The sequence below is a fragment of the Papio anubis genome, unplaced genomic scaffold (assembly GCF_008728515.1).
Source record: "Papio anubis isolate 15944 unplaced genomic scaffold, Panubis1.0 scaffold272, whole genome shotgun sequence".
NCBI lineage: Eukaryota > Metazoa > Chordata > Mammalia > Primates > Cercopithecidae > Papio > Papio anubis.
This window is the reverse complement of record NW_022162806.1, coordinates 60,553-88,425: the sequence shown is the minus strand read 5'-3', so window position 1 is coordinate 88,425 and position 27,873 is coordinate 60,553. Positions and strand designations below refer to the sequence as shown.

Below are 27,873 nucleotides of genomic sequence, written 5' to 3'. Positions count from 1 at the left end.
TCATTGCTATAGATTGCCATCTATCTTTTAAATTCCTCACTTGCTTTGTTAATAATCTGTGGCTTTTATACATATTTTAAAAATATTTTTATTTATATATTTATATTTTTCTTAGCCATTCTAGTTCTTAGTGGGAAGGCTGGTTCAAATTCCTTTGCTTACCATTATTAGAACTGTAGCTCTTCTCTTATATTTACTTTGCCTGTGAATAGTAAAGTGTTAGTTTTCTATACTTTTTTTCACTTTTGCTTTTTTGTATTATTTCAGATAGCATCATTATTTCCCATGTATGTTGTGGGATACATTAAACCAAGCAAATTTCAGAAGATCATTTATGTGAACATGGTAACATTTTTAATATATATAAGTCAAATATTAAGATAGGTCCTCAGAGTTTATAAAATCGAAGTGATTCTGTTTTATAGGGTACCTCCTCTTTGGTAACATTTAATACATATGCTATTGGTGATACCCAGAAGGAAAACTGGAAATGTATATTATAGATGTCATATTATAACAGATTATAGTTTCAAGTAGACTGTATATGTGTTTTGCTCTCTAAAACTTTTATTTTTATGTTTTATTTATTATTATTACTGCTTTTAAAACTGCCTTTTCTTTCTCAGACATGAGATTTTTAGCATTTTGCCTGAATATGACACTCTAACTGAAATTTTATATTCTTGCAATTTTGTTTTTGGCTTAGGTCCCAAACATGGCTTCCTTAAAAACATAAAAAGTTAGTAAAGCTTCATAAATAATAGAAGTCCTGAAGTCTAACAAAAATAAGATTAGTAAAACTAGTATTTATAACTTAAGTCTTTCTTGTTGTATTACTCCATTGATAAAACAACAGAAATCATAGACTTATTTTTCATTGTTCCAAGTAGCAGATGGAGAAAAAGTTAAATTCTGCCAGATAGAGTTTATAGTCTTGAATTTTAATACTTAGAATCTAGCAGTGACTTGAAATTCTATTGTCATTTGGCCAAGAGTCATTCATCTTTATGCAAATACATTTGCATTAGAAATGGCTATATACCTACAAAGTATGCATTATGCTGATATATGTAATAACCATAAAATGTATTTTTTTCACTTTTTTTCAGATTTCAGTTATCCTTAGTTTCATTTTGATGTTTGGAAATTTAATGTGCTTATCTTCTTATTATTCTTCATCTTTGTTAATGACGTGGGTAAGTGTTTAGTTCATAAAGCTGGTCTTTTTTAACCTACCAAATAGCATGTTTTCCTGTCTAAAACAGGTATAACAGAATAAATAGGCCCTTTCCTGATTATCATTCAATATGACACAGTTCTTCCCAAGCAAACCTTTTTATCTATCTTATCCTTGAAAAATGTTATAGTAGGAAGTTTTTCTTTTAAGACAATGCCCAAGTAAATACTTAAAAATTATCATGAAGTAGTAAGGCTTACTTTAAACATATCCCATTTTATGATAAAAACGACTTCTTTCTCCTAAGTCACTTGAGGAGGTTAAGTACTCATTGCAGTGACACTGCCACTGCCCAAAACATTTTTGGAACTCCTCTGAGTTTCCTTCACAGATACGGCACATTTTTAGAATGTCTTCACTGATGGCAAATCTTTGCCTTTCAAGAGTGGATTTGATTTTTGGAAATGACCAAAATTTTGTGAATGTTTTGTGTGATTGGGCTGGGTAATACAGATCTTGCTCAAATGATGGTGTGACAGTAAAGTCGTAAGACCAATTGTTTTGCACCTATAACTAAATTATTTCTGAAGGCAGTTTAGAAAGTGTAGTTCCAAACTACTTTGAGCAATGGCAAGATAATTAGAATAAGTGTGTAGTCTGCTCACAGGAACTACATGGAATGACATTTTCTGGATATGTGTTTGGAAGGGTGGTTTAGTAAATCAGTTCTATTACACTGTAGTCATATTTCTGATATCTGTAAGCCAGAACCTAGAATATTCTCCTGTACCTCCCATCTCCACACTGATCAGAAATGTACCAACTACAGTAATGCCAAAATACAGCACTTTTCCATGTATGGTGCAGTGGTTTAATCTTTTGGGATTGCCCTTATGTTTTAACATTTTTGCTTTCCATATCCTTTTTCCTTCATAGTAGTTAATCCCTCCTCTTTCTCTCCCCCCAAAAAATGCTCTTTCTTTCCAACTGTTTCACCATTACAGAGTAGAGGACTCTGATAGTGTGCTCATCTACCCTTTTAATGAAAACTTTTTATTTTGAAATGTAGTACAGATAAAACTGCATGTTAAAATGTTTTGTGTGTGCTGACTTAGTGCTGGCTAATACTGGATGAGCATAATCTCCTCAGTGTCTGTAGGACTGATTCCAGACACCCCATCCCCTGTGGATACTAAAATCTGCAGATGTTCAAGTTTCTTATATAAAATGGTGTGCTATTTACATATAACCTATGCACATCTTCCTATATACTTTAAATCATCTCTGGATTACTTATAACATCTAATGCAATATAAATACTATGCAAATAGTTGTATACTGTATTTTCATTTGTACTTTTTAAACTGTTGTATTATTATTATTATTTCAAATATTTTCTATCTGCTGTTGGTTGAATCTGTAGCGACTAGAACTCATGGATGTGGAGGGCTGACTGTGTTATGTATTATGTGGCCAACATTCTTAAACTACCATTATATCAAAATTATAACTTTCTAAGCAAGTGTAGAAGCCCTCCATGTGACCCGTCCCAAAGCACTCCCTTGTACTGCCCTAAAACAATAATGACTGTCTTGATTGCTATGATGGTAACTTTCCAGCATTCCTTTATGGTTTCATCACTTAAGTTTCTCTTTTTAGCTACAAGTTTCCTGCGTATCTGCCTGGTTTTATCCTCATGAAATTTATTTGTTGAAGAACTGGAGTCATAGAACATGTGGAGGATTCCATGGTCCAGATTTTGCTTTTTGAGTTCTTAGAAGCATGTTCCTTTGTCTCATGGCATAGCTTAATATATTAGAAACTGGATCTGAAACTTGGATTGCTTCAGGCTTGATCACTTTGGCAAGTCTATAGTGTTGTTCTTTCATTAAAAGGCATGGTCGTCTCTATGGCACTAGACTTCAGTGCCTTATGATGGATCTGTTAATTCAATAGGGATTGCAAAGTGGTCACATTCTAACCCGTCATCTAGAGTTCATTTAGGAAAAGTTAAGTAAGTGTTGATTTACCTCTTTATTTGCAAGTTTTACAAATAATGAACTGGTTCCCTGTCATCTTCCAAATGTGGGCTCTTTGGGCTGTGTATGTGTGTGTTTAAGTTTCATTAGGAACATAGGGATTTAAACATTTTTGAAGTATTTCAAGTTAATTGAAATTATTATCTTTACTCATTCTCAGACTGTTTCTTTGTTGACCAGGGGAGCCTCTTTAGGGTTCTCCTGAGTTCTCTGACGCTGCCCCTGGTGGTCTGATAGCACACTTGTGTCATGTATGACAGGTTTTTCCAGGTCTCTCTTGTGGACTTCTGTCCAAACCCTGGAGGAAGCCATTCCGGCATGCAAGACACCTTCACTGGGAAACGGTGTTTTAAGACCGCAGTCTGAGACCCAAGGATACTCACTGCAACTGAGTAGGTCATTGTTTCTAGGCCTTCTTAGTGGACAGAGGTAGGAAATATCATAGGGTGCAGGCTCTCTCTCTTTCTTTAAAAATCTACCATGAAAACATGTGTGTGTGTGCATGTGTGTGTGTGCATGCATTTATGGTAAACTAGCTCACAAGTTCTGATGGATATTTCCAACTCAAATTCAAGAATATAGGGTTTTTACTTAACCCTTTTTTGTTTGTTTGTTTCTCTTGGGTCTCAAGAAGCCAGGGGATGATAGAATATCACATATCCAGTTGCCTTCTCCCAAAGTGTATGCATGAGAATTGCTATACTGCATTATTTATGATTAAGGAGAACAAAGATTTTTTGCATATCCTTCTTTCATTCTCTTTCACCCATTTTAAAACTAATTTGTATCTATATTGTCAGAACATGGAGTATTGCATACTATACTTTCTACCTTTATCAACCTTATTTCATGTTTTTATGTGAACAAATACATATTTATTTATCAGCAGTCTTTATGTCGTTATCTCCTAGTTATCTTGGTTATTTTAGTCTTGTTCTACAAGAGAGTTCCTTCAATTCTGATGTGTTTGTCACAGTTTGTTTTGTCACATTTTACTTGAAAGTGAGGTTGGCTCTATGTAAAATTCTTGTCTCTTTTGTTTTTACTTTTTCTTTCTTTTCTTTTTTCTTTTTCTTTTTTCTTTTTCTTTCTTTTTCTTTTTCTTTTTTTTTTTTTTGAGACGGAGTTTTGCTCTTATTGCTCAGGCTGGATGCAATGGTGCCATCCTGACTCACTGCAACCTCCAACTCCTGGTTTCAAGAGATTCTCTTGCCTCAGCCTCCTGAGTAGCTGGGATTATAGGTGCCCGCCACCATGCCCAGCTAATTTTTGTAGTTTTAGTAGAGATGGGGTTTCACCATGTTGGCCAGGCTGGTCTCGAACTCCTGACCTCAGATGATCCGCCCTCCTCTGCCTCCCAAAGTGCTGGGATTACAGGTGTGAGCCACCGCACCTGGCCGTCTCTTTTATTTTTTGCGTTGAGTACTTGTTTTACTTCTGTCCAAAAGGGTTGCTGTTAAAAGTGTTACAAGTTTTGATACGTTATAAACGTATCACTTTCTCTTGAATACTTTTTATCTTATTTCTTTTTTTATTTCTAAAAGTTTCTTCTCTTCACCCTTCTTTTTTTTTTTTTTGAGACAGAGTTTCGCACTGTTGCCCAGGCTGGAGTGCAGTGGCCAGATCTCAGCTCACTGCAAGCTCCGCCTCCCGGGTTTACGCCATTCTCCTGCCTCAGCCTCCCGAGTAGCTGGGACTACAGATGCCCGCCACCTCGCCTGGCTACTTTTTGTATTTTTTTGGTAGAGATGGGGTTTCACCGTGTTAGCCAGGATGGTCTCGATCTCCTGACCTCATGATCCGCCCGTCTCAGCCTCCAAAAGTGCTGGGATTACAGGCTTGAGCCACCGCGCCTGGCTATCATCTCTTCACCTTTTATAGCTCTTAAGGCATTATTATTAGTTAATTTCCTCATATTCCTTCTACTTTAATTTTTATGTCTGAAATTATTGTTTTATTTCAAATTCTTTGATTTCTGTCAGCTCATTTCTCAGTTTTTCTAATTTTGATTTGTGTCATTCTTTCACATATTTTAGTATTTTTAAATGTCTTGTTTTAAATGGCTCATTTTGAAATGTAAGTTTTGTTTAATTATTCAGTCTTTCATCCTTAAGTAACGGTGTTAGCCATAGGATTTTTCAGAGAAGCCCTTTATCAGGTTGAAGAAGTTCCCTTCTGTTCAGTTTGCTGAGTTTTTTCAAAAATGAATTTTGAAGATATGATATAATCATATAGTTTCTCTTTTCTGTTTTGTTAATGTGCTGCATTATATTGGTTGATTTGCAAATGTTATAGCATCTTTGCATTCCTTGAATAGACCTCACTTTGGTCATGCTGTATTATTATTTTTTGTTGGATACAGCTTTCTAAAATTGTGTTTATAATTTTTGCACCTAAGTTCATGACAATAATTGGTTCATAGTTTTCTTATGACATCTTTGTCTTTTTTGGTTACATGGCAATGCTGGCCTCATAAAATGCGTTATGAAGTGTTCTTTCTTCTCCAGTTTTCTGAAGAATTTGTGTAAAATCATTATGATCTCGTCTCTAAATATTTGGTAGAATTTACCAGTGAAACCATTTAGAATTTTCTTTGTAGGAATGTTTTTAACTACAAGTTCCATTTCATTAATAAGATATAAGGCTATTCGTGTTATCCATTTCCTCTTGAGTGAACTTTGGTTGTATCTTTCAAGGAATTTAAAAATTTTATTTATGATGTCAAATTTATTGGCAAAGGCATAAAGTTTTCTTTCTTTTATGTATCTATAGTATCTGTAGTGATAGTTCCTCTTTCATTCCTGGTATTAGATGTTTGTGTTCTATTTTTTTTTCTCTGATCAGTCTGGTTAGAGGTATATCAATTTTATTAATTTTCTCAAGGAACCAGCTTTTGGTTTCATTGATTTGCTCTACTGTTTAAGTTTTCTGTTTCATTGATTGCTACTCGATCTTTATTACCTCATTTCTTCTGCTTACTTTGGGTTTTGCTCTCCTTCTTTTCTAGTTTTTTTTTTTTTAAGGTATAAATCTAGGTCATTGACTTGAGACCTTTCTTGTTTGTTTGTTTTTTTTAATTTATTTATTATTATTATACTTTAAGTTGTAGGGTACATGTGCATAACGTGCAGGTTTGTTACATATGTATACTTGTGCCATGTTGGTGTGCTGCACCCATCAACTCGTCATTTACATCAGGTATAACTCCCAATGCAATCCCTCCCCCCTCCCCCCTCCCCATGATAGGCCCCGGTGTGTGATGTTCCCCTTCCTGAGTCCAAGTGATCTCATTGTTCAGTTCCCACCTATGAGTGAGAACATGCGGTGTTTGGTTTTCTGTTCTTGCGATAGTTTGCTGAGAATGATGGTTTCCAGCTGCATCCATGTCCCTACAAAGGACACAAACTCATCCTTTTTTATGGCTGCATAGTATTCCATGGTGTATATGTGCCACATTTTCTTAATCCAGTCTGTCACTGATGGACATTTGGGTTGATTCCAAGTCTTTGCTATTGTGAATAGTGCCACAATGAACATACGTGTGCATGTGTCTTTATAGCAGCATGATTTATAATCCTTTGGGTATATACCCAGTAATGGGATGGCTGGGTCATATGGTACATCTAGTTCTAGATCCTTGAGGAATCGCCATACTGTTTTCCATAATGGTTGAACTAGTTTACAATCCCACCAACAGTGTAAAAGTGTTCCTATTTCTCCACATCCTCTCCAGCACCTGTTGTTTCCTGACTTTTTAATGATCGCCATTCTAACTGGTGTGAGATGGTATCTCATTGTGGTTTTGATTTGCATTTCTCTGATGGCCAGTGATGATGAGCATTTTTTCATGTGTCTGTTGGCTGTATGAATGTCTTCTTTTGAGAACTGTCTGTTCATATCCTTTGCCCACTTTTTGATGGGGTTGTTTGTTTTTTTCTTGTAAATTTGTTTGAGTTCTTTGTAGGTTCTGGATATTAGCCCTTTGTCAGATGAGAAGATTGCAAACATTTTCTCCCATTCTGTAGGTTGCCTGTTCACGCTGATGGTAGTTTCTTTTGCTGTGCAGAAGCTCTTTAGTTTAATGAGATCCCATTTGTCAATTTTGGCTTTTGCTGCCGTTGCTTTTGGTGTTTTAGACATGAAGTCTTTGCCCATGCCTATGTCCTGAATGGTACTACCTAGGTTTTCCTCTAGGATTTTTATGGTATTAGGTCTAACATTTAAGTCTCTAATCCATCTTGAATTAATTTTCGTATAAGGAGTAAGGAAAGGATCCAGTTTCAGCTTTCTACTTATGGCTAGCCAATTTTCCCAGCACCATTTATTAAATAGGGAATCCTTTCCCCATTTCTTGTTTTTCTCAGGTTTGTCAAAGATCAGATGGCTGTAGATGTGTGGTATTATTTCTGAGGACTCTGTTCTGTTCCATTAGTCTATATCTCTGTTTTGGTACCAGTACCATGCTGTTTTGGTTACTGTAGCCTTGTAGTATAGTTTGAAGTCAGGTAGCGTGATGCCTCCAGCTTTGTTCTTTTGACTTAGGATTGTCTTGGAGATGCAGGGTCTTTTTTGGTTCCATATGAACTTTAAAGCAGTTTTTTCCAATTCTGTGAAGAAACTCATTGGTAGCTTGATGGGGATGGCATTGAATCTATAAATAACCTTGGGCAGTATGGCCATTTTCACGATATTGATTCTTCCTATCCATGAGCATGGTATGTTCTTCCATTTGTTTGTGTCCTCTTTTATTTCACTGAGCAGTGGTTTGTAGTTCTCCTTGAAGAGGTCCTTTACATCCCTTGTAAGTTGGATTCCTAGGTATTTTATTCTCTTTGAAGCAATTGTGAATGGAAGTTCATTCCTGATTTGGCTCTCTGTTTGTCTGTTACTGGTGTATAAGAATGCTTGTGATTTTTGCACATTAATTTTGTATCCTGAGACTTTACTGAAGTTGCTTATCAGCTTAAGGAGATTTTGGGCTGAGACAATGGGGTTTTCTAAATATACAATCATGTCATCTGCAAACAGGGACAATTTGACTTCTTCTTTTCCTAACTGAATACCCTTGATTTCTTTCTCTTGCCTAATTGCTCTAGCCAGAACTTCCAACACTATGTTGAATAGGAGTGGTGAGAGAGGGCATCCCTGTCTTGTGCCAGTTTTCAAAGGGAATTTTTCCAGTTTTTGCCCATTCAGTATGATATTGGCTGTGGGTTTGTCATAAATAGCTCTTATTATTTTGAGGTACGTTCCATCAATACCGAATTTATTGAGCGTTTTTAGCATGAAGGGCTGTTGAATTTTGTCAAAAGCCTTTTCTGCATCTATTGAGATAATCATGTGGTTCTTGTCTTTGGTTCTGTTTATATGCTGGATTATGTTTATTGATTTACGAATGTTGAACCAACCTTGCATCCCAGGGATGAAGCCCACTTGATCATGGTGGATAAGCTTTTTGATGTGTTGCCGAATCCGGTTTGCCAGTATTTTATTGAGGATTTTTGCATCAATGTTCATCAGGGATATTGGTCTAAAATTCTCTTTTTTTGTTGTGTCTCTGCCAGGCTTTGGTATCAGGATGATGTTGGCCTCATAAAATGAGTTAGGGAGGATTCCCTCTTTTTCTATTGATTGGAATAGTTTCAGAAGGAATGGTACCAACTCCTCCTTGTACCTCTGGTAGAATTCAGCTGTGAATCCATCTGGTCCTGGACTTTTTTTCGTTGGTAGGCTATTAATTATTGCCTCAATTTCAGAGCCTGCTATTGGTCTATTCAGGGATTCAACTTCTTCCTGGTTTAGTCTTGGAAGAGTGTAAGTGTCCAGGAAATTATCCATTTCTTCTAGATTTTCCAGTTTATTTGCGTAGAGGTGTTTATAGTATTATCTGATGGTAGTTTGTATTTCTATGGGGTCGGCGGTGATATCCCCTTTATCATTTTTAATTGCGTCGATTTGATTCTTCTCTCTTTTCTTCTTTATTAGTCTTGCTAGTGGTCTGTCAATTTTGTTGATCTTTTCAAAAAACCAACTCCTGGATTCATTGATTTTTTGGAGGGTTTTTTGTGTCTCTATCTCCTTCAGTTCTGCTCTGATCTTAGTTATTTCTTGCCTTCTGCTAGCTTTCGAATGTGTTTGCTCTTGCTTCTCTAGTTCTTTTAATTGCGATGTTAGAGTGTCAATTTTAGATCTTTCCTGCTTTCTCTTGTGGGCATTTAGTGCTATAAATTTCCCTCTACACACTGCTTTAAATGTGTCCCAGAGATTCTGGTATGTTGTATCTTTGTTCTCATTGGTTTCAAAGAACATCTTTATTTCTGCCTTCATTTCGTTATGTACCCAGTAGTCATTCAGGAGCAGGTTGTTCAGTTTCCATGTAGTTGAGCGGTTTTGATTGAGTTTCTTAGTCCTGAGTTCTAGTTTGATTGCACTGTGGTCTGAGAGACAGTTTGTTATAATTTCTGTTCTTGTACATTTGCTGAGGAGTGCTTTACTTCCAATTACGTGGTCAATTTTGGAGTAAGTACGATGTGGTGCTGAGAAGAATGTATATTCTGTTGATTTGGGGTGGAGAGTTCTATAGATGTCTATTAGGTCTGCTTGCTGCAGAGATGAGTTCAATTCCTGGACATCCTTGTTAACTTTCTGTCTCGTTGATCTGTCTAATGTTGACAGTGGAGTGTTGAAGTCTCCCATTATTATTGTATGGGAGTCTAAGTCTCTTTGTAAGTCTCTAAGGACTTGCTTTATGAATCTGGGTGCTCCTGTATTGGGTGCATATATATTTAGGATAGTTAGCTCTTCCTGTTGAATTGATCCCTTTACCATTATGTAATGGCCTTCTTTGTCTCTTTTGATCTTTGATGGTTTAAAGTCTGTTTTATCAGAGACTAGTATTGCAACCCCCGCTTTTTTTTGTTCTCCATTTGCTTGGTAAATCTTCCTCCATCCCTTTATTTTGAGCCTATGTATGTCTCTGCGTGTGAGATGGGTCTCCTGAATACAGCAGACTGATGGGTCTTGACTCTTTATCCAGTTTGCCAGTCTGTGTCTTTTCATTGGAGCATTTAGTCCATTTACATTTAAGGTTAAGATTGTTATGTGTGAACTTGATCCTGCCATTATGATATTAACTGGTTATTTTGCTCATTAGTTGATGCAGTTTCTTCCTAGCCTCGATGGTCTTTACATTTTGGCATGTTTTTGCAATGGCTGGTACCGGTTGTTCCTTTCCATGTTTAGTGCTTCCTTCAGGGTCTCTTGTAAGGCAGGCCTAGTGGTGACAAAATCTCTAAGCATTTGCTTATCTGTAAAGGATTTTATTTCTCCTTCACTTATGAAACTGAGTTTGGCTGGATATGAAATTCTGTGTTTAAAATTCTTTTCTTTAAGAATGTTGAATATTGGCCCCCACTCTCTTCTGGCTTGTAGAGTTTCTGCTGAGAGATCTGCTGTTAGTCTGATGGGCTTCCCTTTGTGGGTAACCCGACCTTTCTCTCTGGCTGCCCTTAAGATTTTTTCCTTCATTTCAACTTTGGTGAATCTGGCAATTATGTGTCTTGGAGTTGCTCTTCTCGAGGAGTATCTTTGTGGCGTTCTCTGTATTTCCTGGATTTGAATGTTGGCCTGCCCTACTAGGTTGGGGAAGTTCTCCTGGATGATATCCTGAAGAGTGTTTTCCAACTTGGTTCCATTTCCCCCTCACTTTCAGGTACCCCAATCAGACGTAGATTTGGTCTTTTTACATAATCCCATACTTCTTGCAGGCTTTGTTCATTTCTTTTTCTTCTTTTTTCTTTTGGTTTCTCTTCTCGCTTCATTTCGTTCATTTGATCCTCAATCGCTGATACTCTTTCTTCCAGTTGATCGAGTCGGTTACTGAAGCTTGTGCATTTGTCACGTATTTCTCGTGTCATGGTTTTCATCTCTTTCATTTCGTTTAGGACCTTCTCTGCATTAATTACTCTAGCCATCAATTCTTCCACTTTTTTTTCAAGATTTTTAGTTTCTTTGCGCTGGGTACATAATTCCTCCTTTAGCTCTGAGAAATTTGATGGACTGAAGCCTTCTTCTCTCATCTCATCAAAGTCATTCTCCGTCCAGCTTTGATCTGTTGCTGGCGATGAGCTGTGCTCCTTTGCCGGGGGAGATGCACTCTTATTTTTTGAATTTCCAGCTTTTCTGCCCTGCTTTTTCCCCATCTTTGTGGTTTTATCTGCTTCTGGTCTTTGATGATGGTGATGTACTGATGGGGTTTTGGTGTAGGTGTCCTTCCTGTTTGATAGTTTTCCTTCTAACAGTCAGGACCCTCAGCTGTAGGTCTGCTGGAGATTGCTTGAGGTCCACTCCAGACCCTGTTTGCCTGGGTATCAGCAGCAGAGGCTGCAGAAGATAGAATATTTCTGAACAGCGAGTATATCTGTCTGATTCTTGCTTTGGAAGCTTCCTCTCAGGGGTGTACTCCACCCTGTGAGGTGTGGGGTGTCAGACTGCCCCTAGTGGGGGATGTCTCCCAGTTAGGCTACTCAGGGGTCAGGGACCCACTTGAGCAGGGAGTCTGTCCCTTCTCAGATCTCAACCTCCGTGTTGGGAGATCCACTGCTCTCTTCAAAGCTGTCAGACAGAGTCGTTTGCGTCTGCAGAGGTTTCTGCTACGTTTGTTATTGTTTACCATGCCCTGTCCCCAGAGGTGGAGTCTACAGAGACAGGCAGGTTTCCTTGAGCTGCTGTGAGCTCCACCCAGTTGGAGCTTCCCAGCAGCTTTGTTTACCTACTTAAGCCTCAGCAATGGCGGGCGCCCCTCCCCCAGCCTCGCTGCTGCCTTGCGGGTAGATCACAGACTGCTGTGCTAGCAATGAGGGAGGCTCCGTGGGTGTGGGACCCTCCCGGCCAGGTGTGGGATATGATCTCCTGGTGTGCCTGTTTGCTTAAAGCGCAGTATTGGGGTGGGAGTTACCCGATTCTCCAGGTGTTGTGTGTCTCAGTTCCCCTGGCTAGGAAAAGGGATTCCCTTCCCCCTTGTGCTTCCCAGGTGAGGCAATGCCTCGCCCTGCTTCAGCTCTCGCTGGTCTGGCTGCAGCAGCTGACCAGCACCGATCGTCTGGGACTCCCCAGTGAGATGAACCCAGTACCTCAGTTGAAAATGCAGAAATCACCGGTCTTCTGTGTCGCTGGCACTGGGAGTTGGAGACTGGAGCTGTTCCTATTCGGCCATCTTGCTCCGCCCTCTCCTGTTTTTTTTTTTAAACACAGGTGTTTAGTGCTATAAACTTTTCTCCAAGCACTGCTTTATCAGCATCCCACATATTTTGATAAAGTGCATTTTTAAATTTGTTTCATGTTATTGTCACACATTTTACTGAAACACGTGATATAGAAATCTCAATGACTTTTTGTTTTTATTTAAACAGTAAATTACGTTATAAAAGTATTTAAAAATTTTAAAACGTTATATATTTACCCCGTAGTTACATTTTCAGTGCCTTTTACTTGTGTACAGCCAGATTGACCTACTGTATTCCTGCTGTCTAAAAGACCTCCTTTAACATTTCTTTTAGTGCAAATCACCTGGTCATGAAGTCTTTATTTTGCCTTCATTTTTGAAAGGTATGTTTCCTGGGCGTAGAATTTCAGGTTAACAGCAATTTTCTTTAAGAATTTAAGAGATGCTGCTTGACTTGTCCTATTGTTTGCATTTTTTTCTTATGAAATCTGTTGACATCCCTGCGCTTTCGTCTGTAAATAATATGTTACTTCTCTAGCTGTTCCCAGCTAGAGATAAGATTTTGCGTTTAACACTGATTTTGAGCAGTTTGTTTATATAATGTGCCTTACTATAGCTTTCTTTATGTTTCTTGTATTTAGGATTCGTTGAAATTCTTAGATCTTTAGGTTTACAATTTTTATCAAATTTGGAAAAATTTTGGCCATTATTTCTTCAAATATTTTTCTGCCTCCCCACCTCACTTTCATTTAGGGACTCTCATTACATGCATATTGGGCTGCTTGAAATTGTTCAGTGGTTCATGGAGACTTTGTTTATTTTTGTTCTTTATTTAATTTTGCATAGTTACTATTGCTGTGTCTTCAAGAGTTCATTAGTTGTTTTTCTGCAGTATCTAACCTGTTGTTAATCACATCCAGTGTATTTCTCATTTAAGTCATTGTAGTTTTCATATCTAAAAGTTCATTTTGGATCTTTGAAGTATTTTGTGTCTCTAGTTAAATGTTCTGTCTCTGTTACCACTTCTTCACCATGTGTAATACAGTTATAGTAACTGCCTCAGTGCCTCCACCTGCGAATTCTGTCTGTGTCAGTTTCAATTAATTGTTTCTTCTCCTCATATTGGGGTTGTGTTTTCTTGAGTGTTTGCATGCTTGGCAATGTTTACTTGGATGCCAGGCTTTGTGAATTTTACCTTGTTAGCTGCTGGGTATTTTCTTATTCCTAGAGATATTCTTGAGCTTTTTTCTATGATGCAGTTAAGCCACTTGAACATAGGCTGATCTTTCCGGGCCTTGCTTTTAAGATTTGTTCGCTGGAATTAAAGTACTGGTTAGTTTATGGTTAATATTGCTGCACTCGGAAGCAAACTCTTCCATGTAGACTACCTGATGTGCCCTTTGGCTGCACCATTTTATATTCCCACCAACAATGCATAAGCATTCCAATTTTTCTACATTTTTGCCCAGACTTGTTACTTCTGGTTTTGGTTTGGTTTGGTTTGTCTTATAATGGCCATCCTAACAGGTTTGAGGTAGTATCTCATTGTGGTTTTGATTTACATTTCCCTGATGATTAGTGATGTTGAACATCATTTTAAATACCTGTTGGACATTTGTATTGATTCTTTTGGGAAATGTTTATTCAAGTTCTTTGCTCATTTTTAATAGAAATATTTGTGTGTGATTTCTTTCTGCTATAGTCATCAGAGATACTGGCCTGTAGTTTTCTTGAGTATCTTTTTCTGGATTTGGTATCAGAGTAGTGCTGGCCTCATAAAATGTGTATAGAAGTGTTCTCTTCAGTTTTTTGGAAGAGCTTGAGAAGGATTGGTATGAATTCTTATTTAAATGTTTCATAGAATTCTTCAGTGAAGCCATCTGGTTTGAGGTTTTCCTTTGTTGAGAAAATTATTTATTTATTTATTTATTTATTTATTTTAATAATCTTCTTCTTATAGGTCTGTTGAGTTTTTTTGTGTGTTTTCATAAGTTACTCTTGGTAGGTTGTATGTTTCTAGAAATTTATTTCTTATAAATTATCTAATTTGTTGGCATATAATTGTTCATAGTTGTCTCTATAATCTATTTTGCTTGGTATTTTAGTTTTTTAGGGTGAGAAAGTAAATGTAGTTCCTGTTATACAAACTTGGACAGAAGCAGAAGTTTCATTCTGATTGATTTTAGTTACTTTGGGTGAAACATTACCATGTTTCAATGAGGAAGAAATATATATATATATATAATTATACTCAGAAAATATTCCCCACTATTCCTTCCAGCCCATTCTCTCCACCTTACTTTTCACCTGTTACTGCCTATTCCCTGTAGGTAAGAAATCTCATTAGTTTTCTGGTTGACCCATGTAGTTGGGCTTTTTTGAGTACTAATAAATGTTACATGCATATTTTTTACATCTCCTCTTCTTATATTAAAGATAGTCTTTTGCACTTTTTTTTTTCATTTAACAACCTATCCTGGATATCAGTTCATAGAGATTTTCCTCATTCTTTCTGGTGGTTCCTACTATGGATTTACTGTCATTCAGTCACTCTCCTATGTCTGGCATTTAGGTTGTTTCCTAAATTTTGCATTTACAAACAATGTTGCAATGAATAATCTGATACATTTATATTTTCCTATTGGAAGTTTAGTAATCCTAGCTCACTTTGGGAATTTCTACACCAGCTAAATGATACAAATTTGAATCCAAATCTAAAATAATGCAAGTCCAAGAATTCCAGTTTCTCATGAGAGCACTGTTTTCACCCCAAACCTGGGAATAAACAAATAACCTATCAACTTGTAGAGATGGTAGGTGAAGTATTCTTAGGCACTGTGTGTCTTAATCAGTTTGGGCTGTTAAAACAAAAGTACCACAGACAGGATGGCTTAAACAACAGGAATTTATTTCTCACGGTTCTGGAGGCTGAGCAGTTCAAAATCAAGGTGCCAGCTGATTTGGTTCTTGGTGAAAGCCCTTTTGGTGGTTTGCAGACAGAAGCCTTTTTGCTGTGTCCTCACACGGTAGAGAGAGACATCAACTCTCTAGTCTCTTGTAATATGGGCACCCTAATCCCATTTATGAGGGTTTCACCCTCATGACTCAATTACTTCCCAGAGGCCCACCCTCCAAACACCATCACATGGGGGATTAAAGATTCAGTCTGTGAATTTGAGGTGGACACAAATACTCAGTCCATAGCACTGCAGGTATAGTTTTTGAAGACCCTAGCTTTATGTGTTAGTCTCAATTCCAACTTCTTACCTTGCATAGACCGAAGTCCTCTTCTGCTGCCCTCCCCTTACAATACAAGCCTATAGTTGTAACCTTATTCTACAGGCCTTTATAAAGACTGCCAGGGGTGGTGGTTATCTGCTAATTAATATTGTATTTTTTAAAATTCACCTTTTTTCTAGCATCACAAGTTCCTTCTCTTTCACATCAGTAAACATTTTTTAAACATGTTTAAATATTTTATTTGGCAGTTTGGAGAGGAAGGATTTTCATGTTAGTTTAGTTCACTAATGTTACTGGATAACTCACATACAGACTTGCATGGATGCTGTCATATGCTTATATACCATTTACCTTTGTAGAGGAATTATCCTGCAGAAAACGGCCAGGGTATCTAAGTGAGGAAATAACTTGATTCAAGAGGCAGCTTTTTGACACCCAAACCATTTAACTCTCACCTCAAGGAAATTTGCCATGTCCAAAATTTGAAAAATAAACAGTTAAGGAGGAAAATGGCTGGTGATAGCTGAGATGGAACAGGGTGGCTATGTAATTTTTGAAATGTACCGTTTATACAAAATGTAAATGTTAGTTGAATTTAATTGTTTCATTTTCCCTTATGTGCATTTTAGGCAATAATTCTAAAGAGAAATAAAATTAAAAAACTGGGAGTATCTGAACTCAACTTTTGGGTAAGATTCAATGTTTTTAATGCAGTTTATTTAAATTCTACTTTTTATTTCTATAAACTGAACACAGTTAATAATCTTTAAAATGCTAATGATTTATAGTTAACAAATAGCTACTGTCTTATAAATAGCTACTATCTAAGGTAGATAGATACATAAGGAAATAGTCCTTAGCAAGGACTAGAAATCATTTTCAAGAAGTTAGCGCACGTATTTCACAACTCACTTCCAGGCCACTCTTCCTTTATGTTTCATCCTGCTATATCCATACAGCCTTGCTTTTTAAAATTGGTTTGTCTTGCATTTCTCTCTTTAGCTTCAATTAACCTTCCCTTCAAAATAACTCAAGTTTGTAGTTTCTTTCCAGCTTTCTCCTTTTCTTTCCTCTGCATCTATCCATCATCTATCTCTCTTTCCTTCTGCTTCCAACTTTAGACTTTATTACTTTTGTCCTTTTAACATTTTCCTTACAGTCTCCCAGCCCCTTCTAATTTGAGCTCAGCCACTACCTAATTTTTGTTTGGCTTCTTCCCAAATATGCAGATGGATGGCCCATATTATCTCCATGGTTTCCTAGTAAAGTAAGTTATTAGGCAGGTAGTGCAACTCCTAAATTCTCTTAATATGAGACAGATGATATTCTTTTTCTCTGGTCTGTGATGTACTTCTATTAAAATATAAACCCTGGGCCACACACAGTAGCTCACGCCTGTAGTCACAGCACTTTGGGAAGCCAATGCGGACAGAGAGCTTCAGCCCAGGAGTTTGAGACCAGCCTGGGCAACATGGCAAAACTCCGTCTCTACAAAAAATAGAAAAACTAGTTGGGCATGGTGGCATGAGCCTGTGATCCCAACTACTCAGGAGGCTGAGGTGGGAGGATTGCTTGAGCCCAGGAAGATTACAGTGAGCCACGATCACCCCACTGCCCTGGGTGACAGAAGAAATGAACTATATGTTTACATGTTATATATTGAGAGGATAAGTTTGGAAATGTTGCAAGTTGAGGAGGTAGGGAAAGTTTCTACCTATAATACAAGAGAACAAAATGAAAGGAGTTGCTGTTTTCTCCTTGTTGGAGGCATTCTCCCATCCTTTATGGTGAAAATATAGAAAGATTTGTCCTCTAAGTTGTTGAATGAATGACATGATGTTTTTTTGTCTTTTATTATTCTTTGTTGGTTCTACCAATTTGACTCTTTACCCAGGCCACTTGTTCTTAGGCCTGCAGGCTTTGTAGAAATTCACATATCGACATTACGCTTGTAATATATAATTCTTTCACTTCAGAAAAATTGAGCAATTTAGTAACTCAAAAGAAGGCCAGAATTTCAGTTGCAAACTATTGAAAAATGACAATAAATAGAAGAGTGTCCATAAACATCAAAAAAATTCTGCCAAGGCTACACTCAAAGGAACATTTGCTGTCTTCATTTTCAACAACATTTTCAGGAGTAGACTGGAAAGAACATGAATTGACTAAGTTTTAAATTCAGGAATATCAAAGAAACAAAAAATCTAGGTAGGGAAAAGTTGAGATTTAACCAAATGTTCAGCTTTTTAAGCCTCCCTAGGTATTATTTTCTGTTTTTAGCTCTGTATATCTTTGGCAAAGATAAGTATTTATTACACACAACCTGAACAAGGTATTTTTAGATCTAAGTGATTCACTTTAGAGTTTAACGTCAATAGAAGCAAATTCACTGTTTAATGGGAGACTCCAGTTTTTGGTGGCAAGGTAATTATTGAATTGAGCTCATGCTGAAATTTACAAAGGGGAACTTTGTGTGTGCCATGAGGCATGAGAATCATTACAGGAAGGGAAATGGAACCTCCAAGATAATCTAAAGCTCAGTACTCAGGCCAGATAAGGATAGTATGAGAAAGGATATTCTTACTCATGAACATAGATTCAAACTTTCACCTCGATTAAAAATATTTCATACACACAAAAGTGTAGAAGATTAGTAGCTCAAGAACAGCCATTTATATGATAAAGATAATCCATTTGTGATAAAACTGGCTTATTCTAGGAATCCAAAGATGTTTCTGGAAAATCCAAAAATGTAAGTTATCATACTAACAGATTAAAAGAGAAAAATATCTTATGATCATCCCATTAGATGCAGAAAATAAAACTCATAAAATTGAACATCCATTTGTAATGAAAACATGTAACACAATACAAATAACAGTTTTCTTAACTCAGTAAAATTCTTCAGCAGTCACTAATCTTACTGATAATAAGGTATTTAGAGTGTTCTATTTAAAATCAAGATAAAGATAAATATGCTTTTTCACATTTTATTAAAGTCCAAACTAGCCTAGTGTAATGCAAGAAAAGTAAATAATAGGAAAAGGAAAGGAACAGAAAGAAGGAAAATTTATTATAGTATCAATATTTACCTAGAAAGAATAAAATTATTGACAAATTATTAGGAATTAGAAGAATTCAATACCATGGCTAGATTTAAGTTTAATATTAAAAAATCAGTTGCATTTCTATTCTTTGGCAACAAACAGAAAATATATTTTTTAAAACTATGCCTTATGTATTAGGAAGAAAAATGCATAGGATCTGAATGAAACTAACAAAATACATATAGTATTTGTATGGAAATTTATTTAAAAAATTCTAAGACATAAATAGAAAAATAAAACACATTTATGTGTGTGAAGGTTCATGTAATGCAGTTCTCCCCAGCTGATGTTCAGATTCAAAGCAATTTCAGCCAGATTGTCTTGCAGGTCACTGTTCACTAAATGATGCTGGAATAGCCTATATGAGAAAAACCGTATGTTATACACAAATATCAGTTCCAGGCCTAGCCGTGTTGAATGTTCCTAAGCTGGATGTCTTTTTGACATGTCTTTATAAATTTATAATGCTCCAGGCTTTTCTTGATTTTCCTTGTGCTAGCCTTGGAATCAGCCATTTTTTCCTAGGATCCCTGGTTCCTTTTAGAGGAGAATGGTATTTGGACACCAAGGCCTGAGTGGTATGTGCACTCGTTACTACCAGTGTGTCCTTGTTTCAGTCCTCACTCACATATGTGCACACGTGTGTGTATGAAACTGATTTCCATAACTGTAGCCCCAATCCCAGCCCAATGCTATGGAAAGGCGCCTAGCCAGGCACCCCTGCATTCTGTGAAAACACCACAGGCTGCCATCCTCCTGAAACTCCCATCCAGTGGCAGGAAGACATCAGAAAAGAGGGTCCAGGGAAATGGCCTCTGTCCTGTGGGTTCAGGTATCATTGTTCCCAGGAGCTGCCCAGCGCAGGTAGCAGCAGCAGCAGGGATCTAACAGGTGCCCTGCTAGGACTAGGCAGCCCAGGAAAGAGCCCTCTGCCCTCTGCCGACCTCCTACCCCACAATCCTGGTGTCTCTCACCCTCCACCTCATGGCAACAGAACTTGGGAAGTACATTCTTCCTGCGTCGGCAGCATGATTTGGGGGCGGAGACAGAGTACCAGGGCACCAGATGAATCAAGCTGACCAGAATAGCACTAGCACTGCAAAGGCTCTGAACACTAAACGTCATTGTAACTATAGCACACAGAAGTAGGCCAGGACTTGCGTGATAAACCTAAAAACAAAGTGACTCTCTGCTGAAACAGAAATTTAAAATAGGATCCACAGTCTCTAACGTAATATAAAAAATATACTGGACACAATAGAAAAACCACTTATCATAGCAAGAATGGAGAAAATAGCAACTTGAATGAGAAAAGACAATCAACAGATGTCAACACTGAGATGAATAGGATGTGGGGATTATTTGACAAGGGTTTTAAAGCAGTCTCATAAAAACACTTCAGTGAGCAGTTTTAAATACTCTGGAAGTGTATGAAAAGGCTATAAAATCTCACTAAAGAATTTTTTTTTTTTAAAGAACACCTTGGTGATTATAGAACTGAAAAATACAATAACTGAAATTAAAATTCAGTAAATGGACTTGGTAGTGGAGTGAATTTTACAGAGGAAGCAATCAGTGCTCTTGAAGATAGAACAATAGAAATCTCCCAATCTAAATTGAGAGAAAATCACAAGAAAAAGGACAGAGCCTCCGGGACCTATGGTGTAGTAACAAGAGATCTAATATTTGTATCATCAAAATTCCGAAGGAATGGAAAAAGAGAGTGAGGCTGAATAGTATTTTTAGAAGTAATTGCTAAAAACTCCCCAAATTTGGTGAAAGACACACCTGCAGAGTGAAGACACTGAGCGATTCCCAAGTAAGACGAACCCAGAGAAATCCATGCCAAGATACACTATAAGTTAACTTTTAAAACTAAAAGAAAAAAATCTTGAAAGCAGGTATGGAGAAATGACACATCACCTACAGGGCAAAACTGACTTGAATTGTAGCAGACTTCTCATGTGAAACTAGGGAGGCCAGAAGGTTGTGGCAGAACATTTATCAAGGTGAATTACATATCCAGTGGATGTTTCCTTTAGGAATGAAGGGGAAATAGACATTCTCCAATCAAGGAAAATTAAGATAATTTGTGGCTAGCAGAGAACCTTAAAGAATGGTTAATTGAAATTCTTTTGTCAGGTTTGTTGAAGATCAGATGGTTGTAGATACGTGGTTTTATTTGTGAGTTCTCTATTCTGTTCCATTGGTCTATGTGCCTGTTTTTGTACCAGGACCATGCTGTTTTGGTTATTGTAGCCTTGTAATATAGTTTGAAGTCCAGTAGCCTGAGGCCTCCAGGTTTGTTCTTTTTGCTTAGGATTGTCTTGGCTATATGAGCTCTTTTTTGATAGCGTGGAATCAACCCAAATTGCCCATGAATGACAGATTGGCTAAAGAAAATGTGGTACATATACACCATGGAATATTATGCAGTCATAAGAAGAAATGAGATCATGTCTTTGGCAGGGACATGGATGGAGCTGGAAGCCATTATCCTCAGCAAACTAATGCAGGAAAACAAAACCAAACACTGCATGTTCTCACTTATAAGTGGGAGCTGAACAGTGAGAACACATGGATGCAGGGAGGGGAACAACACACACTGGGGCTTGTCAGGGGAGGGTAGTGGGAGGGAGAGCATCAGGAAAAATAGCTAATGCATGCTGGGCTTAATACCTAGGTAATGGGGCAGCAAACCACCATGGCACATGTTTAGCTATGTAACAAACATGCACATCCTGCACATGTACCCCTGAAATTAAAACTTAAAAAGTTCTGAAAACAAAAAGGAAATGAAAGAAGGAATCCTAGAATATAGGGAAGAAATATAAAACAGCAAAATAGATACACAGAGGGGTAGATATAATAGACTATTCTTCTCATGAGTATTTCCTTTCGTGTACTTTTTTTGCTTTATTTTGTTATTCTTTATTTAGATTTTTAAGTCAAGGATTTAATTGATTTATTTTCACTCTTTCATTTTTATGGATAAAGCTTTGAGTGCTTGTGAATCCTGTCTCTTATCCCTACTTTAAATCGTCTCTCCCCTTAATTCCATATGGAAATGGGCATTTGCCCACCATTCCCATTTTCACCCTCTGAATCTGTTTGTTTGTGTTCTCCTGTGTCTGTCTTTTTGTTTGTATGAAAACCTTTGTTGCAAAAGCCTTTATGTGTGTATTTGATCTATATTTGCTTTTATTTCTTATATGATTCCCTTTAAACTTTTTGTATTTAGGAAAGTTACTATTTCCCTCAATTATTGCATATCTAGTCCTTTTTATAACTTCTATACTTTTTGAATGACAGATTATTAGCTGTGAAAATCCTTTGGTTCCCTATACTTTTAAAGTTTCTTAAAGTGTCTTATCTACACCACTCTGCTTTGTTTGTAAGTTCTGTTTAAGTCAAGTCTGATGCTGTCAAATTGTTCTTGTCCCTTATAAATTGTGTGGACTCTTGTGCCTGGAGGTTCTGATAGGAATTTTCTTTCCGGTTCTAATCTTGGTTTAACGAGCATTCGATTACCGATCCTGATCCTTCTTAAATCCTGCATCCATGCCTCTTTATTTCTGGAGTTTTCGACGGTATTCTGGCACTAGTTTCGATGCATTGCTGTTTTGTTTTTCAGGGCACTCCAGGCTGTATTTCTTCCATTTCTGCTTACTTTTGTCTTGATGCTTCTCACTTTTCTGTATCATTTCTATTCTCATCATTGTTTTAGTGCCTGATTTCAATTCCTCCATTAACTGACGAATTTCTTTTCGACCATCTCAGGATTTCTGCTTTATTTTTGATCATGTCTTTTCTTTTTCTTCCATTCCCTTCTATGTCTTAATTAAACTCTTTATTTTTTCTGATTTTCCCCATTTCTATTCTTAATTTTTAATTTGTCTTAAATTGTTTTTTATTTCCCCTAATGCCTGTCGAGGATATTGTCTCAACTTTTTTAATTCTGCATAATTTTCTTCTGCTTTCTTTGTGAGATTTTATCTTCAGTAGGTGGATTTCTATTAGCTGAAATATTTGACCTTCATGTTTGTTATCTTCTTAAAGAAGCTCTGATATTTTGTATAGGCATTTTTCATTCAATAATTATTTTGTGTTTTCGAACTAAGTGCAAACTCTTCTGAGAATGCAGTATAGTGTGGATTTTTTCAATGAATAACTTTTTCTTTTTTTGTGTGTGATGGCAGTGATGGATAGTCTTTGCTCTAGTTCCTATTTTTCCTGCTGGATACTTTTTCTGCACTCCCTCTTTTTGCTCCTCCTTTCTTTCCAGGAAATGATGCCTTCTGACATCGTGTGTTTTTGTCCTTACTTCACTCTGTAGCCCTTGCTCTGTATCTCCCATTCTACCAATGTCCTCCCAGGGCTCTTTTACACATAGGTGGCACTCTTCTTTCTTGCTATTTTAGTCCCAATTTTGACCTCTATCTTTCCTTTCTTCTTTATCCTTTTGTGGGCCATGAATCTGCTCCTTATCCTTGCTTTAAATGTCTTCCTTAGTTTCCATATGGAAATGGTATTTGCCTGCCATGCCTGCCCTCACTTCTCTGCAAAAGGCTTAGGTCAGGAACTCTATGAATAACTCTATGATGCCTGTTGCTTCCTTTTCTGATCTATAGGTAATTTGAAGTTTGTGTTGTTACCTTTTTTTCCATATATGTGGGTTGTACTGTTCTACTTTGGTTGATATATGCAAAGATTTGAATTTATGGGCTGGCTAACTCTCTCCCAGGCTAACCAGAAGCATACAATTGTTCCTTTTAATCAAGGCTATTCAAAAATAAACAATAAATAAATAAATAAATAGAGTTTCACTGCTGTCTCTAGTTCATTCCTCTTCTTTAAAGGAAAGCTAAATTCTCTACATTTCAAACTGTTATTTTTGAAGATGGGCTCATATATTTCCACAGGAGGGTAGAAGAACTTTTAAGGTAGTGTTTTGAAAATGGATTTCAACTGAGAAATAATTATTTGAAAACAAACACATAACACTTAACAGAAATAAAAAAAGAAGTAAGCTTTTAAAACTTCCTTTAGATTAGGATATATATAAGCAGCCACTTTTTCGACGCAGACAGGGTTTTCTCTTTGTTCAAATCCTCCCTCTGTCTCTGTATGGGGAGCTGTTTTCTTCCTTCTTTCTTTTCCTTGCCTTCCATTAACCTTTTCAATTCTTTAAGACAAAAAAAAAAAAAAAAATATTTAGGAGATGTAGAATTTAGGTGTTATATATTTCCATACCAGTGTCATCAGTTTTAATTCTTTGCTTTTAAACAAGATTTCAAAGGAAATTTTTTTAAAAACCCTCACCATTTATCTCACATAATTAAAATTTTTCTTTATGTTTCATTTATAGATATAATTGAATACTTTAACTGGGTGATTTGTAGTTTCTAACACTGATCTCTTTATTTTCTAGCTAATCTGCTGTAGTGCCTGGTGGTGTGGAACAATCATTTTGAAATTTTGACATCTAAAATCTTAGGTGTTCTTATAGACCACGTAAGTACTTTTTAGTTAAACATAAAAGTTCTTATAAATATGTAGCTGAATGAAAACTTAGCTGCATCTTATCTTTATCTCTCTGCCTTTACAGAGGCTAAGGTCTTTTAAGGTCTCTAGACGGTGCTATTGGCAGATTGACATGTCAATAACTGCAAAGCCTGCAAGTCTTGCAGTTCAGTGATCTTTGCAACCCAATTAAAAAAGAAAAGAATATTCATCAATGCTGACTTGGCTTTAGGAAAAAAATACTAATAGTTTGTTATATATTTGTTTATATTTCAGTTAAAAGAAATAATAGCTGTTTGGCATCATGTTTTCATCCATTTATGATGTTATTGCAGATGTTAATATATGGGAGGCTGGGTTGTCCTCAGCTTTGAAAATACAGAACTCTTTAAAATCCCAGTGTTGTTTTATGTATTTATAATTCATGGACTAAAAAATCAATTTATGATTTGATGTTTTAAGGCCTTTCTTGTTATATAAAAGAGAATGTTAAAAAATTTTGATCTTTCATTTTCTAGGAAATACATGCAGAGCATTTCTCTCTCATGTGGTATTTCTGTTTGTTAATGTCTTAAAGAGTAGCCCTTTTCAAGGCCTAAGTCCTTGCTTAACTAACTGGTTTAGGTAATAGAAAACAATGCAGGAATCTACTTTTTATTTCTAGCACTTTCTGGTTTTTCTTAGAAATAAGCATATGAGTATGTATCATACAATAATCAATCTTGGAAATTTGCACTCCCATTTAATGCTATCCAATTAGCCCCTGTCTGATGTGCTGTTCATGTGGTTTGACAAGGGGTTATAGTATTACTTCTCTAAAAGGTCAAATGCTATCTCTATATAACATGCAACATGTTTATATTACATAAAATTTCTAAATGTAAGCGTTTGCCATTTATTGCTAGCTTTGCATGGTGGTTTATTAGTTTATTTGTTGCTGCTGTTCTCTGGTATGTCTGATATATTTCCCCATTCTCCTTTCCTTTTTATTGTTTTTAACTTTATTATATATGTCTTATGATAAACTTTATTTAGACCTTCTAAGTTACTTATTTATCTGTTAAGTTTGTTCATGATTATGTTTCTTGCCTTACTTCACACTTACTTCACATTGACCCTCAGCTCTTTACAAATCTTTTTTTTTTTTGAAACACAGTCTCACTCTGTCACCCAGGCTGGAGTGCAGTGGCCAATCTCGGGTCACTGCAACCTCCACCTCACAGGTTCAAGCAATTCTTGTGCCTCAGCTTCCTGAGTAGCTGAGATTATAGGCACGTGCCACCACGCCCGGCTAATTTTTGTATTATTGGTAGAGATGGGGTTCCAGCATGTTGGCCAGCCTGGTCTCAAACTCCTGACCTCAAGTGATCCGCCTGCCTTGGCCTCCCAAAGTGCTGGGATTACAGGTGTGAACCACCATCCCTGCCCTACAAATTAAAAACAAACAAAAAAAATACAAACATGCTTCCTTGGTAGTCCTGAGTGACTTCCTTTATGTGACAGTTATGAGGAAGACCTGAAATTATAGTGGTTTGGTTAAATTACTGTTAGTCAGCAGGCCTACTCTAAATTAGAAAAATGAAGTGCAACTCTAAATTATCCTTGAGTACTGGTAGATTAGGAAAAATAATTGAATGAAAACCACTCGTAATCATCAAACTTGTTATAAAATAATTCCTATCCCTATAAAATAATTTGAATTAAGAGTTTACTTGCCAAATATTTTCCTTTTTCTGGCCTTCTGAGGATACTGTGGAAAAATAATTGTCTCACCAAGAGCAGGTTGTAAATAATCAGTAGAAAAATAGAAGTTCTGCATTGGGTTTGGTTGTTGGTATCTATTTTTAGCCTTAGAGATCAAATAGCTAAGTCAAAGATCAAAGTGGTATGTATAATTGTGGTAATTCTTATGAGGATCAGGTCTCATATTCAATGGTTTGAATATATGTCTGTAAAACATCAAGAAGTACCAAATATTGTAATCAGTCTGTGAGGCTTTGTGAAAATGACAGTGCACAGAAAGCTTATGACCTACAATGTATGTTGAAAGAGGTTAAGTAAAATACTTTTTCATCATAAATTGTCTTATTATAAAGGGTAATTAACTCCATGGTGGTTTCTTCTCAGCAGATATGGATTTTAACTCACTCTTTATCATCTTCTCTTTTTTTCTGACTTCTTTCTACTTTTCATTTTTCATGATATTTCTCTTTATTTTCAGTTAGCTTGAGAATTCAGCACATCGTATATTTGCTTCACTGTAGTTTTTTGTTTTCTTAGAGGGATGTCTAAATATATTGGATTTATCTGGTCTATAAGTTTTGTTATTCTTACATCAATAAAGTATTACTGGCTATAGGCTATACTCATTTGTATAATTTTAATTCATTTTACTTTATTTTCTCCCAGATTCACCTGAGTGATCTTTTAGCAGCCAGAATCTTAAGGTATACAGATTTTGATACTTTAATATACACCTGTGCTCCTGAATTTGACTTCATGGAAAAAGCGGTATGAATGTTTCTTTTTTCCTTCTCTACTAATAGGAGTTTTTGCTCTAGTTTTTTTTTTTTTTTTTTTTAATCTGAAACTCAAAATTTTTACTCAGAAAGTCAACTTACTTTATTTTTTACTGTAACTTTGCTAATCCACCTTCCTCACTTGTATTTTTGTCTGTAAAATAAAAAAAAGATAGCCTTTATCTTATAGAGTTATTGATGATGGTTAAATGAGATAATCTGAGAGAGTATTTAACATACAATATGACCCATAATAATTACTATTACTACAAATCAATTTTAATAATCTAGGCCAATAAGAAATATGGGACCATTCAGGAAAAAGTCTCAATTCTTGTTTCTGTTTTTAAGAAATTCAGTTTTATTACAGTTAACACACCAAATATTATAACATTTTTAACAAAGTGTTACCAAGAAAGGTATGCTACTGATGAGTTTTAATGAACATATAAAAATTCATTTTAAGTGTATGCAAAGTATTATTCTTTTTAAAAAGTTCATGCCATAAAACTTTTAAAATATAGGCTGGACGTGGTGGTTCATCCCTGTAATCCCAGCACTTTGGGAGGCCGAGGCGGGTGGATCACTTGAGGTCAGGAGTTTGAGACCAACCTGGCCAATATGGTGGTAACCCCATCTCTACTAAAAATATGAAAATTAGCCAGGCATGTTGGTGCATGCCTGTAGTCCCAGCCTGAGTAGGAGGCTGAGACAGGAGAATTGCTTGAACCCTGGAGGCGGAGATTGCAGTAAGCTGAGATCGTGCCAATGCACTCTAGCCTGGGCGACAGAGTGAGACTTTGTATCAAAAAAAAAAAAAAAAAAGAAAAGAAAAAAAATTGGCCTCTTGGTAGAATCATGGAACACAAGATCAGGAAGGGCTCCTAGAGGCCATGCTGTATAGTTCTTTCATTTGCAGATAAAGAAAAGCTTAAAAGATTTGCCTAAAGCACATACAAGCCAAGATCAGGACGTGGATTCTAATCGATTCTAGAACTCTCAATCCAGGGCTCTTTCCTCTATATGTAGCTTAATTGTTTTCAAA

At 36.5% G+C, this 27,873-nt stretch overlaps 1 protein-coding gene across 1 annotated transcript; it reads left to right on the top strand.

The window, feature by feature from the left end:
• The first annotated feature begins 1 nt into the window (after window position 1).
• Window positions 2-27,368, top strand: LOC116272941 (probable C-mannosyltransferase DPY19L2). Its single transcript, XM_031661866.1, has 4 exons — window positions 2-345; window positions 1,110-1,196; window positions 16,309-16,368; window positions 26,719-27,368. The coding sequence occupies exons 1-4, from the start codon at window positions 286-288 to the stop codon at window positions 26,824-26,826; spliced, it is 315 nt and encodes a 104-aa protein (XP_031517726.1). The 5' UTR covers window positions 2-285; the 3' UTR covers window positions 26,827-27,368.
• The last annotated feature ends 505 nt before the right edge of the window (window positions 27,369-27,873 follow it).

Excerpts from the sequence above, each read along its gene's own strand:
- LOC116272941 (XM_031661866.1), top strand. The coding sequence starts at position 286 with ATGTATGTTGTGGGATACATTAAACCAAGCAAATTTCAGAAGATCATT. Across the intron at positions 346-1,109 it reads AGATCATTTATGTGAACATG|ATTTCAGTTATCCTTAGTTT; the intron begins GTAACATTTTTA and ends ACTTTTTTTCAG. Across the intron at positions 16,369-26,718 it reads TATCTGAACTCAACTTTTGG|ATTCACCTGAGTGATCTTTT; the intron begins GTAAGATTCAAT and ends ATTTTCTCCCAG.